General features: G+C 36.9%; 1 protein-coding gene across 1 annotated transcript in view; it reads right to left on the bottom strand.

Annotated features, from left to right (window-relative positions):
• ATP11B (ATPase phospholipid transporting 11B (putative)) overlaps positions 1 to 15,552 on the bottom strand; it is a 140,787-nt gene that overhangs the window by 75,929 nt on the left and 49,306 nt on the right. Inside the window, exons 8-9 of the mRNA XM_025377365.1 lie at positions 6,632 to 6,726; positions 1,422 to 1,503 (exon numbers count right to left, since the gene is read on the bottom strand). Of these exons, the coding sequence (XP_025233150.1) occupies positions 1,422 to 1,503; positions 6,632 to 6,726 (177 nt within the window). The remainder of the gene's footprint in view (positions 1 to 1,421; positions 1,504 to 6,631; positions 6,727 to 15,552) is intronic.

A 15,552-nucleotide genomic window follows, 5' to 3' on the forward strand; every position in this document is an offset into this window, starting at 1 on the left:
TGGATTCTGGTATTTTGACTATCATGTGCTTTGGGGTGGTTTTCTTTGCATTTTTCCTGCTTAGAATTTACTGATCTTTGTAGTGTAGGCTGAAACTTTTTCCTCAAATTTTAGAAATTTTCAGACATTATTGTTTCAAATATTTTTATTCTGTCCTTTTTTCTCTTTATTTGGGAATCAATTACACATATGCCAAACAGCTTAATATTATCCCACATGGCTCTGAAGCTCTGTTCATTTTTCGTAATCTTTTTTCCTCTCCATTTTTCGACTGAATAATTTGTGTTTTCTTCAAGTTCACTGGTCTGACTGATTCAGTCTGGTGTTGAGCCCACCTAATGATGTTTCCATTTTAGTAATTATGTTTTTCAAGTCAAGAGTTTTCATTTATCTGCTGAGTTTTCCCATATGTTCATTCAAATTTTCCTTTAGGCCCTTGAACATATTTATAATAAGTTTATAGTATCTGCTTTAAAGTTCTTGTCTGCTAAACGCAAGATCTGGATCATTTTGGAGAGTTTCTATTGAGTGCTTTTTCTCTTATGGATGAAATACATTTTCTTCACCTTCTGCTTATTTTTTATTGCAGACTGGACTTTATAAATAATACATTCTAGACAGTCTGTATTCTTTTATGTTCCTCAGAAGAGTGCTAATTTTTATTCCAGTAGGCAGTTAATTTCACCTGGTTCAACAAACTGTATCTCCAATGCAATGAGCAGCAGTAAAATTCTCTGTTGAGTTCTTTGTCTCCCTTGCACATGCATAGTTCTAGCAGTCAGCCAAGGACTTGGGCAGAATTTATGTGCAGTTTTTAGAGTTAATTCCCTTCTGTAGCTTACCTCTCACTGCTTACAGAAGGGAATTAATGCTAATCCCCTTACATTATTTTCCCCCAACTTTCCAGCTGCTCTTCCAGCTATTAACCTTGTCCTCTGATACTTCTGTACAGTAAAGTTCAGACTTTTTGATGTTCCAAGCAGCACATAAACTGGGGAGTGTCCTCAGGCAAAAAGCTACACTCTAAAATTTTCCCCCTTGCTGCTATCATCTTTCAGGATTACACTCCCTGCCCATTTCTATTTGATTCAGGTTTGTCTCCAATGTTTTCAAATAGTTGTTTATTTAAATTTTTTTTTTCAGTTTTAGAACTGTAATCTGCAGAAGTGTTAGTCTGATTAAGTGTTTCCACCATTTATTCAATAGTATTTATTTTAAAAGTCATACTATAGAGCATCTACTATATGCTCAATACTGTGCAAAATGTTACTTGTATGTAAAAATATAAGAAACGATCACTGTCCCCAAGGTTATCATCCTGTTTACTTAATATATATATTTTTATATAAATATTTTATACCAAATGAATAAAAAATGTATAGTTATAATTACATATAAATAAATGAAAACAGTTTTCTTACTTTTCTACTGCAGATCGTTTCTGTGATTTGCTCTTGTAATTTAATGCCATCTTAGTTTCCATTCCAGTGTATATAGCAACACCTGTAAAATAAAACAAAATTGTCTCAAAATAATCCTCTAGCATGTTTCACAAGAAATAAATATATTTACCAGCATGAAAGCTTTTAGTGTACTGCCTGACAGCTGTTATAATTTTGCTTTTCTTTAAGTGTTTTCAGAGTTTTAAAAGGCTTTCTGAGACCAATTTTGGGAAGCTCCAGTCAACTGGCTAAATGGGGGAGGGCATGGATCTTGTTCCTGAGTTATAACAGACATCTGAATGAAAAATGTATTACTTGAATTGGAATTGATAGAGGAAAAGAATCTGGAAAGATAAAAGTGTCAGGGAAGGCCATTACAAATGGAGCAGTGTTAACAAAGACAGATATGGAAAACCTCACTTCCTGTTAGGTTGGATCAATGGATTGTGGCCACAGTGTGAAAAGCCCTGAAAGCTGGAATCGGGGGTCTAGACATTATTCCATAAGCATCGGCAAGATAATATGGAGGTCTATCAGAGTAAATCAAGTAAGCACACGGAAAGTGCTATTTAAAAAATGTGTGCCTACTGAATGACTTTGAGATGAGCAAAGATGATGGTAGTAATGGGACTAAAACAGGACAACAAATAGAATTAGGTGAGACCAGCTGATAAAAAAACTTTGCAGCTAGACCTTGGTTTGAATTCTAGCTCTGCCACTTATTAGTTCTACATCCTCGGGTAAGTAATTTCTGTGTCTCAATCTTCCCATCTTTAAATGGGAAAAAATACCTCATAGAATTGTGAGGTCTGTATGACAAATTAACAAAATGCCTAACAACTGAGAGATGATCAATAAATGTTCATTCCCACCCCTAAATAGTACAATTTGAAAAGCAATATAGAACCTTTCATGCCGCCTTCCTAAATACTTGTCCTGGAAGTTTTATCTTGACTTATTCCTTAAAGGCAGGCTATTACAACTCAAATAGATTATAGAAATGTGGTAAAATAGCCAGAATGATCCAATAGGGAGAGGTGGTACTGAGATAAAACAACAGAAGACAGACCCATCTAAAGGCATTCAAATCCACATTTTCTTTTAAGAGTGTACAAAATTTGGACCCCATTCATTATGGTTTACTTTAAAGTAAACAGGAGTGACGAAGTTACTACTAGAAAGATGTGTTGGCCAGGTGCGGTGGCTCATGCCTGTAATCCCACCACTTTGGGAGGCCACGGCGGGAGGATCACTTGAGGTCAGGAGTTCAAGACCAACCTGGCCAACATGGTCTACTAAAAATACAAAAATCAGCCGGGCATGGTGGCACACGCCTGTAATCTCAGCTACTTGAGAGGCTGAAGTACAGTGGCACGGTCTCAGCTCACTGCAACCCCCATCTCCCGGGCTCAAGCAATTCTCCTGCCTTAGCCTCCCAAGTAGCTGGGATTATAGGCGTGTGCCACCACACCCTGTTAATTTTTTTTGTATTTTTAGTAGAGATGGGGTTTCACCATGTTGGCCAGGCTGTTATCAAACTCCTGACTTCAAATGATCCGCCCACTTCGGTCTCCCAAAGTGCTGGGATTACAGTTGTGAGCCACCCCACCCAGCCTAATATTTCCTTTAAGAATGTGGATTGGTTTTGTGATTTTAAAAAGTATTTTCCATTGTACTGAATGGTATTCTTGACTTTTTTAAAAATATTGCAGGAAGCTTAATTAATGATCATTTTAAATGGCTATGAATAGTCCAAGTGCATGTACTAGATAGAACCTAACCATTCCCCAACCTTTCCATACTTGACTCTTTTCATTGTTTTGCTATTACAAATACTGTATGGTACCTTATTACAAATAAAATTCACCAATTCAAAATCTAGTGGTTGAATAGTTCATTACTTTCTCTTCTTTGATGCAATTTGCTAACTTGTCTTCCAGGACACTCCCGTCTCTTGGTTTACCTCCTACCTCACTATTCCCTCTGTCTCAGTCTCCTTTGCTAGTTTTTCCTCTTGTCCCAGACTTCTTTCTTTTAGAGTGCCCCAGGACTTGCACTGTTTCCTTCCCTACCTATACCTTTCACTATCTACCCTCGCTCCCTTGGTGATCTCACCCAACCTCCTGGCTTTAAAGACTAGCTACGTGCTGCTGACTGTCGGATTTATTTCTCTATCCCAGACTTCTTTCCCAAACTTCAGCTGCCTGTTCCACAGTTCCACCTGGATATTTAGTAGAAATCTCAAATTAATAAGCTGAAAACGAAACTGCTAATCTTCCTGAAAGGAAGCTTTTCTACCAGCGGTCTTTCTCATCTCAGTTGATACAGTCCATCCTTCCAATAGCTCAGGCCAGAAACCTTGGAATCAGCCATGACTTCTCACATCTCCTCTCCCTTCACCTTTCTTCACCTCCTTACTCACATCTCACCCCAACCCATCAGAACATTCTGAAGGCTTACCTTCAAAATACATCCAAAATCTGACCATCTTTTCCTAGTTTTGTCTGAACCAGTACCATCTCCTGCCTGGATTACTGCTATTTTATAGTTGGTTCTCACAAAAGCAGTCATAGTGTTCCTTTTTTTAATATAAGTCAGATCATGTGACTCTTCTGCTCAAACCCTGTACTGGCTCACTGTGTCACTTAGAGTCAAAGCCCATATCTCTATAACCGTCTCTAAGATCTGCCCCCATCCCCCATCTTCGACCTTTCTTCTCTGCCCTGTTTGCTATCCTTCACCCTCTAGCTCATCCTCCACATACACTGACCTCCTTACTTTTCCTTGAACATACCATGTCTACTCCCACCTGGTCACTAGACCTAGCCCTTGTCTGATGCTTGAGTAACACCTTCAAGTCTGCTTAAATCACCTCCTCAGTGAGGCCTACCTTAACTACTTAGTACTGCTCCCTGATCCTTCTTACTCTGTTCTGCTTTTCTGTTTTCATAATACATAATATTTTCTAGTACACTATGTAATTTACTTTTTTATTATGTTCCTTGCTTACCATCTCTCCCACTAGAATGTAAACTGTAGAGCAGGCATCTTTGTGTATTTGTTCACTGATGGATCTCAAGCACCTAGAACAATATCTGTCATCTTGCAGGCCTTACTGTTTATTTGTTGACAGTTGATAGAGTAAACATTCTTGTATACCCTTTGATTGAATTACAGGTTGAATATCCCTAATCCACAAACTCAAAATCCAAAGTGCTCCAGATTCTTGCCATTTTGAAAACATTTTTTATTCATTACCTCATCATAGCTGGAGTAGAGATAGCAAGAATTCTAAATTTTTTAAAGCTTAAGGACCGATAAGTATTTTAAAATAATTTATAGCAACAATATTGGACCATTAATATATACAAATGGTTGATTTTTGTTTCATATATAAGAATGGTTCAGGCCGGGTGCAGTGGCTCATGCCTGTAATCCCACCACTCTGGGAGGCCACGGTGGGAGGATCACTTGAGGTCAGGAGTTCAAGACCAACCTGGCCAACATGGTCTACTAAAAATACAAAAATCAGCCGGGCATGGTGGCACACGCCTGTATCTCAGCTACTTGAGAGGCTGAGGCAGGAGGATCGCTTGAACCCGGGAGGCAGAGGTTGCAATGAGCCGACACCGTGTAACTATACTCCAGCCTGGGCAACAGAGTAAGACCTTGTCTCAAAAAAAAAAAAAAAAAAAAAAAAGTTTTAAAGTACAGTGTTATATTAGAGGATCTAAAAGCCCTGAAGGTTTACTCTAGTTTCTGCTATTAGAACATTCTTATGGATTTCTTTTTAATTGTGGAAAAATATACATATTTACCAGTTTAAAGTGTATAATTCAGTGGCACTTAGTACATTTATAATTTTGAGAATATTTTCATCACCCCCAAAGAAAACCCTGTACCCATTAAGCAAACATTCCCCATTCTCCTCTACTCCCCAGCCCCTGGAAACCACTAATCTGTTTTCAGTCTCTATGAATTTGCCTATTCTGGGTATTTCAAATAAATGGAATCACACAACATGTGGCCTTTTATGTCTGGCTTCTTTCATTTAACATAATATTTTCAAGGTTCATCCATATTGTAGCATGCATTAATACTTCATTCCTTTTTATAGCTGAATAATATTCCATTATATGGATATACTATATTTTGCTTATTCATTCATTATCTAATGAACATTGGGCTGTTTCCAACCTTTGGCTATCATCATTAGTGCTGCTATGAACATTCTTGTACAAGTTTTTGTTTGAACACTCATTTTCAGTTACTTTGGGTATACATGTAGTGTGGGATCACTGAGTCATATAATTCTATGTTTAACTTATTGAAGAACTGCCAAAACTATTTTTCAAGGCAGCTGCAACGTTTTACATTCCCATCAGCAATGTACAAGGGTTCCAATTTCTCCACGTCCTCACCAACACTTGCTATTTTGTGCTTGGTCTTTTTTTCTCGATATATGGACTTCTTTATCAGAGAGTCTAACACTGAGAGGTAAGATATAGTACAGGTAACAGAAAAAGAGCAAATGAGAAAGAAGATCTCACAAGCTGCAGTCAGTCAGTGGGTAACACAGTAGGCCAAGATACTAAGGGCCATTCCTGAAATGTGAGGAGTTAGCTAACAGCTAAAGGTTATCATCAACTTCACAATTTGCTTATAGTTGACTCAGAGTGTACTATATTAATTTAGATCTCCAAGGCAAGAGCAGTACTTATTCATCCTTTTGATCCAGTCAGTGTATGTTCGAATAGTACCTAGTATATATTCAGATATCAGTAAGAAATTTGAATGAATATATGAATGAATAAATCTGCAGTTATTAATCCAATCTAATAATCATAATGAAATTATAGAAGTGGTTTACTGTACCATGATGCCAGATTATATTGGTTCTCACTCACCATTACTAGAAGTGTTATATAAATTATCCACCCTCAGTTTCACAAGTATCCATAAAGATAACGTAAGAGCATGGTTCTAGTATACTATTAAAAAACAGGGATCATCAACAGAACAAAAGTATAATACACGACTACTTTAATACAAACTTTATAAGAAAATTGTCATAAATGATAATTAATAAATTATCTAACCAAAAGACCACAAACGTTGTACTTTTAGAAGTACTTCATATAAAGCATTAACACAAATCAATCATTTAAAATGTTTAAATATGTACAAACCAAAAATTTCTTTTGTGTTTTTTAATCTGGCTCCACGAAGCAGGAGACTCTCTGGACCCAGAGGTCTAGGAAAAAAAGAAAATAACCATAAAGCACTGAATATATTAAAAATTCAATTCGATTCTAAAATGGTGTCTTCAGCAGAAGGTACTTAAGCTATAGCTATAATACTGCTTTCATAAAAAACCGAAATCCCAGCTACTATAAAGCTTCCTAGGGGCCGGGCATGGTGGCTCAAGCCTGTAATGCTAGCACTTTGGGAGGCTGAGGTGGGAGGATTGCCTCAGCTCAGGAGTTCGAAACCAGCCTGGGCAACATGGAGAAACCCTGTCTTTACTAGAATACAAAAGAAATTAGCCAGGCGTGGCGGCGTGCGCCTGTAGTCCCAGTTACTCAGGAGGCTAAGGCAGGGGAATTTTTTGAACCCTGGAGACAGAGGTTGCAGTGAGCCGAGATTGCGCCACTGAACTCCAGCCTTGGCGAGAGAGCGAGATTCCATCTCTACAAAAAAAAGAAAAAGAAAAAGAAAAAAAGCTGCCTAGGCCAATCTGATGTTAGTTACTGTAACAACCTGCTTTAAGATTAGTGGCTCAGAAAAATGATTATGCATGTAAATACAGTCACAAAGCCACTAGTTTCAAAATTTTTAAACATAAAATTCAGCAAAATCAAAGAGTAAGCAGTGATTTAAAAATGTGTGGCAGAAGATGAAATTTTAAAATTTTAAAGCAAAGTTAATAAACAGCTTTGAAAGGGAAAATAATTAGAACACAATGTAAACATAAATTGTAGTATGATTTGCATATAAATGCATGAGTTCTGCACAATTGAAATTATACTGAATTATAAAACACAATGTACAAGGTATGTTAGTACTTTTTCTAGGCAAGATTGCACAGTATAACTTGACTACTTGCATTGCATACTTCTTGAAGCCCAGGTCTTCTTGCTGTTTGAATTTCTCTCCATAAAGGAGATATAAAACGACAAGGAATAACTAGAAAGGAAATTGATCTTCTTAGTGATAGCAAAATAGGAATCTTCTATGGATAAGTTAAAAAGCCATTATTTTGTTGCTATTCCTTATACTTTTCTGAAATATCCATACACAGCTATACAAACCAAACAGAATCTGAACCATTTATGAAGATACCTGCAAACCCAAACACTGTAAAAAACTGCAATGAAGCAAGGAGAACCAATACAGTCATATTTGGAGTATACTCCATGGATAGTCCAAAATCAATGTGAAAACTATTTTAGGGGCTATTAAAATAGTTCTTTTTCACTCAGTGGTGCCTCTAACAATAAACAGAAATACTTTTAGCTCACATTGGCATGTAAAATTGGGATATAATGACAACTTCAGATTAAAATATAACTCATCAGTTCGGTCAGGTTGTTTTAGTAGAGAACATCGTTCATTTTTTTCAACCATTCTAGGGGCTGAAGTAATGTAACTGCTATTTTCCTTCACATATTAATGCAATTCAGACTATGTATCCAAACATTTCTCACTATTTCCCTAAAAAAATCAAAATAAACCTAGTCATAGTTATTCAGCAGGGATCCTACACATACAAAGGTCTTGCTGCAGAGTTTACTGAACATGCTCCTATGTTAATGCTTATTAAAAATATGAATCAATGTGAATGTATGGTATTTTTGCTGACTTGTCTTGAGGATTTCATTTAAAAATGCTCATCTCTTTCTGTTAGTGACTTATTTCATGCAGTCAGTACAAACTGAACATGTCCCCAGAAAAGAGGTAGAATGTCAAATATGATTAGAAACTCAAGAGCTGATTCCAAGACTGATTCCAAATTAGGTTTACGCTCATAAGTAACAATGTAATCATATCCCATCAGCATATCTTTGAACTGACACAAAGCTTTTCATTTAGGAGCCAGAAATTAACCCAAATACTGAGGGAAAACAATCTGAAACAACCAACCAAGGAAAAAAAAAAATCAGAAAAGTAAGTAAGCCGTTCTGGATTGACCAGTAAACGCTCCAGCTTGCACTGAATGATTCTGAAGTGAAGAAGAGCATAGCATTTATACTTGTTAAACATTATATAAAACATTTTTCATATTCTAGACTTACTAAGCATCGTGGGTTTAAATGCATGAGGAGTGAATAAAAGCAGCTATGTTTCCTTTTAATATTACTACTTAGTATTATTAGAAAAAGAAATACAAAAACACAAATAATTTTACTAAACTATTTTGATATCATTTCATGGGATTTGTTTCATCCTCACTTGCTACTGCCACAAATTACTAGCAGATGAAATGCGAAGTGTTTTAAATTAACTCTTTCCTGGAAAAGTTTGGGTATTAATGGAGAAAAGGAGAAATAACAGATGAGGGTAAATGAATGAATAAATGGGTTACAAGTTGAGGGAAATCTCACATTACATTAACACCTTGAAGGAGGCTCAGAGCAAAAGATTACATTGTCTCTTAGCTCAATAATACCAGATGCCTGAAAGAGTGAAGCTGTATATTTGCTGAGACCATTGCTGCTTTTGGAATCTGAGAAGATTGATAAGAAGCCTGCAAACCTGAGTGACCTTACTCTGGGAGATACTTATCCACTATGACGGACTGGACTAATTATTAACAACTGAATGGGATTCTAGTAATGTGGCAGTATCTTCTGAATTATATTATTCTTTTGATGTAAGGGATTTGTGTTTGAAAACCAGGGGATGGCCTGTGACATTATGATATATACATTAGTTTTCATCCATGGTCCCTGGCTCATAACTCCCACAGCCCTTGTTACAGTCTTTTGTTATAATGTTGGGTGTGCTCGGCCTCAGGGGCAGGTTTTTGACCTTCTCCTGTCCCCGTTTCACCCCAAGATAGGACTCTACTCTTCCCCCACCTTTCTAATTGTAAGTCTTAAGGCCCTCCCCAGAGAGGGTCCTACTGGGGTAAAGAAAGCTGATGTCATGAAGCTTCCATAAAAAACCAAGAGAAGTGGGTTGGGAGGGCTTCCAGAGGTTTCTGGAGAGTTGCATACCCAGGAAGAGCAGGGAAGCTCCACAACCCTTCCCCAATACCTGGCCCTGAGCAACTCTTCATCTGTATGCTTTGTTTACATTTAGTGGTTTATTATATCACTTCAGAATCATTCAGTGCAAGCTAGAGTGTTTAGTGGTCAACCCGGCACTGCTTACTTTTTCTTCTGATTGGTTTATCATATCCTTTATAATAAACCACTAAATGTAAACAAAGCATACAGATGAAGAGTTGCTCAGGGCCAGGTATTGGGGAAGGGTTGTGGAGCTTCCCTGCTCTTCCTGGGTATGCAACTCTCCAGAAACCTCTGGAAGCCCTCCCAACCCACTTCTCTTGGTTTTTTATGGAAGCTTCATGACATCAGCTTTCTTTACCCCAGTAGGACCCTCTCTGGGGAGGGCCTTAAGACTTACAATTAGAAAGGTGGGGGAAGAGTAGAGTCCTATCTTGGGGTGAAACGGGGACAGGAGAAGGTCAAAAACCTGCCCCTGAGGCCGAGCACACCCAACATTATAACAAAAGACTGTAACAAGGGCTGTGGGAGTTATGAGCCAGGGACCATGGATGAAAACTAATGTATATATCATAATGTCACAGGCCATCCCCTGGTTTTCAAACACAAATCCCTTACATCAAAAGAATAATATAATTCAGAAGATACTGCCACATTACTAGAATCCCATTCAGTTGTTAATAATTAGTCCAGTCCGTCATAGTGGATAAGTATCTCCCAGAGTAAGGTCACTCAGGTTTGCAGGCTTCTTATCAATCTTCTCAGATTCCAAAAGCAGCAATGGTCTCAGCAAATATACAGCTTCACTCTTTCAGGCATCTGGTATTATTGAGCTAAGAGACAATGTAATCTTTTGCTCTGAGCCTCCTTCAAGGTGTTAATGTAATGTGAGATTTCCCTCAACTTGTAACCCATTTATTCATTCATTTACCCTCATCTGTTATTTCTCCTTTTCTCCATTAATACCCAAACTTTTCCAGGAAAGAGTTAATTTAAAACACTTCGCATTTCATCTGCTAGTAATTTGTGGCAGTAGCAAGTGAGGATGAAACAAATCCCATGAAATGATATCAAAATAGTTTAGTAAAATTATTTGTGTTTTTGTATTTCTTTTTCTAATAATACTAAGTAGTAATATTAAAAGGAAACATAGCTGCTTTTATTCACTCCTCATGCATTTAAACCCACGATGCTTAGTAAGTCTAGAATATGAAAAATGTTTTATATAATGTTTAACAAGTATAAATGCTATGCTCTTCTTCACTTCAGAATCATTCAGTGCAAGCTGGAGCGTTTACTGGTCAATCCAGAACGGCTTACTTACTTTTCTGATTTTTTTTTTTCCTTGGTTGGTTGTTTCAGATTGTTTTCCCTCAGTATTTGGGTTAATTTCTGGCTCCTAAATGAAAAGCTTTGTGTCAGTTCAAAGATATGCTGATGGGATATGATTACATTGTTACTTATGAGCGTAAACCTAATTTGGAATCAGTCTTGGAATCAGCTCTTGAGTTTCTAATCATATTTGACATTCTACCTCTTTTCTGGGGACATGTTCAGTTTGTACTGACTGCATGAAATAAGTCACTAACAGAAAGAGATGAGCATTTTTAAATGAAATCCTCAAGACAAGTCAGCAAAAATACCATACATTCACATTGATTCATATTTTTAATAAGCATTAACATAGGAGCATGTTCAGTAAACTCTGCAGCAAGACCTTTGTATGTGTAGGATCCCTGCTGAATAACTATGACTAGGTTTATTTTGATTTTTTTAGGGAAATAGTGAGAAATGTTTGGATACATAGTCTGAATTGCATTAATATGTGAAGGAAAATAGCAGTTACATTACTTCAGCCCCTAGAATGGTTGAAAAAAATGAACGATGTTCTCTACTAAAACAACCTGACCGAACTGATGAGTTATATTTTAATCTGAAGTTGTCATTATATCCCAATTTTACATGCCAATGTGAGCTAAAAGTATTTCTGTTTATTGTTAGAGGCACCACTGAGTGAAAAAGAACTATTTTAATAGCCCCTAAAATAGTTTTCACATTGATTTTGGACTATCCATGGAGTATACTCCAAATATGACTGTATTGGTTCTCCTTGCTTCATTGCAGTTTTTTACAGTGTTTGGGTTTGCAGGTATCTTCATAAATGGTTCAGATTCTGTTTGGTTTGTATAGCTGTGTATGGATATTTCAGAAAAGTATAAGGAATAGCAACAAAATAATGGCTTTTTAACTTATCCATAGAAGATTCCTATTTTGCTATCACTAAGAAGATCAATTTCCTTTCTAGTTATTCCTTGTCGTTTTATATCTCCTTTATGGAGAGAAATTCAAACAGCAAGAAGACCTGGGCTTCAAGAAGTATGCAATGCAAGTAGTCAAGTTATACTGTGCAATCTTGCCTAGAAAAAGTACTAACATACCTTGTACATTGTGTTTTATAATTCAGTATAATTTCAATTGTGCAGAACTCATGCATTTATATGCAAATCATACTACAATTTATGTTTACATTGTGTTCTAATTATTTTCCCTTTCAAAGCTGTTTATTAACTTTGCTTTAAAATTTTAAAATTTCATCTTCTGCCACACATTTTTAAATCACTGCTTACTCTTTGATTTTGCTGAATTTTATGTTTAAAAATTTTGAAACTAGTGGCTTTGTGACTGTATTTACATGCATAATCATTTTTCTGAGCCACTAATCTTAAAGCAGGTTGTTACAGTAACTAACATCAGATTGGCCTAGGCAGCTTTTTTTCTTTTTCTTTTTCTTTTTTTTGTAGAGATGGAATCTCGCTCTCTCGCCAAGGCTGGAGTTCAGTGGCGCAATCTCGGCTCACTGCAACCTCTGTCTCCAGGGTTCAAAAAATTCCCCTGCCTTAGCCTCCTGAGTAACTGGGACTACAGGCGCACGCCGCCACGCCTGGCTAATTTCTTTTGTATTCTAGTAAAGACAGGGTTTCTCCATGTTGCCCAGGCTGGTTTCGAACTCCTGAGCTGAGGCAATCCTCCCACCTCAGCCTCCCAAAGTGCTAGCATTACAGGCTTGAGCCACCATGCCCGGCCCCTAGGAAGCTTTATAGTAGCTGGGATTTCGGTTTTTTATGAAAGCAGTATTATAGCTATAGCTTAAGTACCTTCTGCTGAAGACACCATTTTAGAATCGAATTGAATTTTTAATATATTCAGTGCTTTATGGTTATTTTCTTTTTTTCCTAGACCTCTGGGTCCAGAGAGTCTCCTGCTTCGTGGAGCCAGATTAAAAAACACAAAAGAAATTTTTGGTTTGTACATATTTAAACATTTTAAATGATTGATTTGTGTTAATGCTTTATATGAAGTACTTCTAAAAGTACAACGTTTGTGGTCTTTTGGTTAGATAATTTATTAATTATCATTTATGACAATTTTCTTATAAAGTTTGTATTAAAGTAGTCGTGTATTATACTTTTGTTCTGTTGATGATCCCTGTTTTTTAATAGTATACTAGAACCATGCTCTTACGTTATCTTTATGGATACTTGTGAAACTGAGGGTGGATAATTTATATAACACTTCTAGTAATGGTGAGTGAGAACCAATATAATCTGGCATCATGGTACAGTAAACCACTTCTATAATTTCATTATGATTATTAGATTGGATTAATAACTGCAGATTTATTCATTCATATATTCATTCAAATTTCTTACTGATATCTGAATATATACTAGGTACTATTCGAACATACACTGACTGGATCAAAAGGATGAATAAGTACTGCTCTTGCCTTGGAGATCTAAATTAATATAGTACACTCTGAGTCAACTATAAGCAAATTGTGAAGTTGATGATAACCTTTAGCTGTTAGCTAACTCCTCACATTTCAGGAATGGCCCTTAGTATCTTGGCCTACTGTGTTACCCACTGACTGACTGCAGCTTGTGAGATCTTCTTTCTCATTTGCTCTTTTTCTGTTACCTGTACTATATCTTACCTCTCAGTGTTAGACTCTCTGATAAAGAAGTCCATATATCGAGAAAAAAAGACCAAGCACAAAATAGCAAGTGTTGGTGAGGACGTGGAGAAATTGGAACCCTTGTACATTGCTGATGGGAATGTAAAACGTTGCAGCTGCCTTGAAAAATAGTTTTGGCAGTTCTTCAATAAGTTAAACATAGAATTATATGACTCAGTGATCCCACACTACATGTATACCCAAAGTAACTGAAAATGAGTGTTCAAACAAAAACTTGTACAAGAATGTTCATAGCAGCACTAATGATGATAGCCAAAGGTTGGAAACAGCCCAATGTTCATTAGATAATGAATGAATAAGCAAAATATAGTATATCCATATAATGGAATATTATTCAGCTATAAAAAGGAATGAAGTATTAATGCATGCTACAATATGGATGAACCTTGAAAATATTATGTTAAATGAAAGAAGCCAGACATAAAAGGCCACATGTTGTGTGATTCCATTTATTTGAAATACCCAGAATAGGCAAATTCATAGAGACTGAAAACAGATTAGTGGTTTCCAGGGGCTGGGGAGTAGAGGAGAATGGGGAATGTTTGCTTAATGGGTACAGGGTTTTCTTTGGGGGTGATGAAAATATTCTCAAAATTATAAATGTACTAAGTGCCACTGAATTATACACTTTAAACTGGTAAATATGTATATTTTTCCACAATTAAAAAGAAATCCATAAGAATGTTCTAATAGCAGAAACTAGAGTAAACCTTCAGGGCTTTTAGATCCTCTAATATAACACTGTACTTTAAAACTTTTTTTTTTTTTTTTTTTTTTTTGAGACAAGGTCTTACTCTGTTGCCCAGGCTGGAGTATAGTTACACGGTGTCGGCTCATTGCAACCTCTGCCTCCCGGGTTCAAGCGATCCTCCTGCCTCAGCCTCTCAAGTAGCTGAGATACAGGCGTGTGCCACCATGCCCGGCTGATTTTTGTATTTTTAGTAGACCATGTTGGCCAGGTTGGTCTTGAACTCCTGACCTCAAGTGATCCTCCCACCGTGGCCTCCCAGAGTGGTGGGATTACAGGCATGAGCCACTGCACCCGGCCTGAACCATTCTTATATATGAAACAAAAATCAACCATTTGTATATATTAATGGTCCAATATTGTTGCTATAAATTATTTTAAAATACTTATCGGTCCTTAAGCTTTAAAAAATTTAGAATTCTTGCTATCTCTACTCCAGCTATGATGAGGTAATGAATAAAAAATGTTTTCAAAATGGCAAGAATCTGGAGCACTTTGGATTTTGAGTTTGTGGATTAGGGATATTCAACCTGTAATTCAATCAAAGGGTATACAAGAATGTTTACTCTATCAACTGTCAACAAATAAACAGTAAGGCCTGCAAGATGACAGATATTGTTCTAGGTGCTTGAGATCCATCAGTGAACAAATACACAAAGATGCCTGCTCTACAGTTTACATTCTAGTGGGAGAGATGGTAAGCAAGGAACATAATAAAAAAGTAAATTACATAGTGTACTAGAAAATATTATGTATTATGAAAACAGAAAAGCAGAACAGAGTAAGAAGGATCAGGGAGCAGTACTAAGTAGTTAAGGTAGGCCTCACTGAGGAGGTGATTTAAGCAGACTTGAAGGTGTTACTCAAGCATCAGACAAGGGCTAGGTCTAGTGACCAGGTGGGAGTAGACATGGTATGTTCAAGGAAAAGTAAGGAGGTCAGTGTATGTGGAGGATGAGCTAGAGGGTGAAGGATAGCAAACAGGGCAGAGAAGAAAGGTCGAAGATGGGGGATGGGGGCAGATCTTAGAGACGGTTATAGAGATATGGGCTTTGACTCTAAGTGACACAGTGAGCCAGTACAGGGTTTGAGCAG

Source organism: Theropithecus gelada, chromosome 2 (assembly GCF_003255815.1).
Source record: "Theropithecus gelada isolate Dixy chromosome 2, Tgel_1.0, whole genome shotgun sequence".
Taxonomy (NCBI): domain Eukaryota; kingdom Metazoa; phylum Chordata; class Mammalia; order Primates; family Cercopithecidae; genus Theropithecus; species Theropithecus gelada.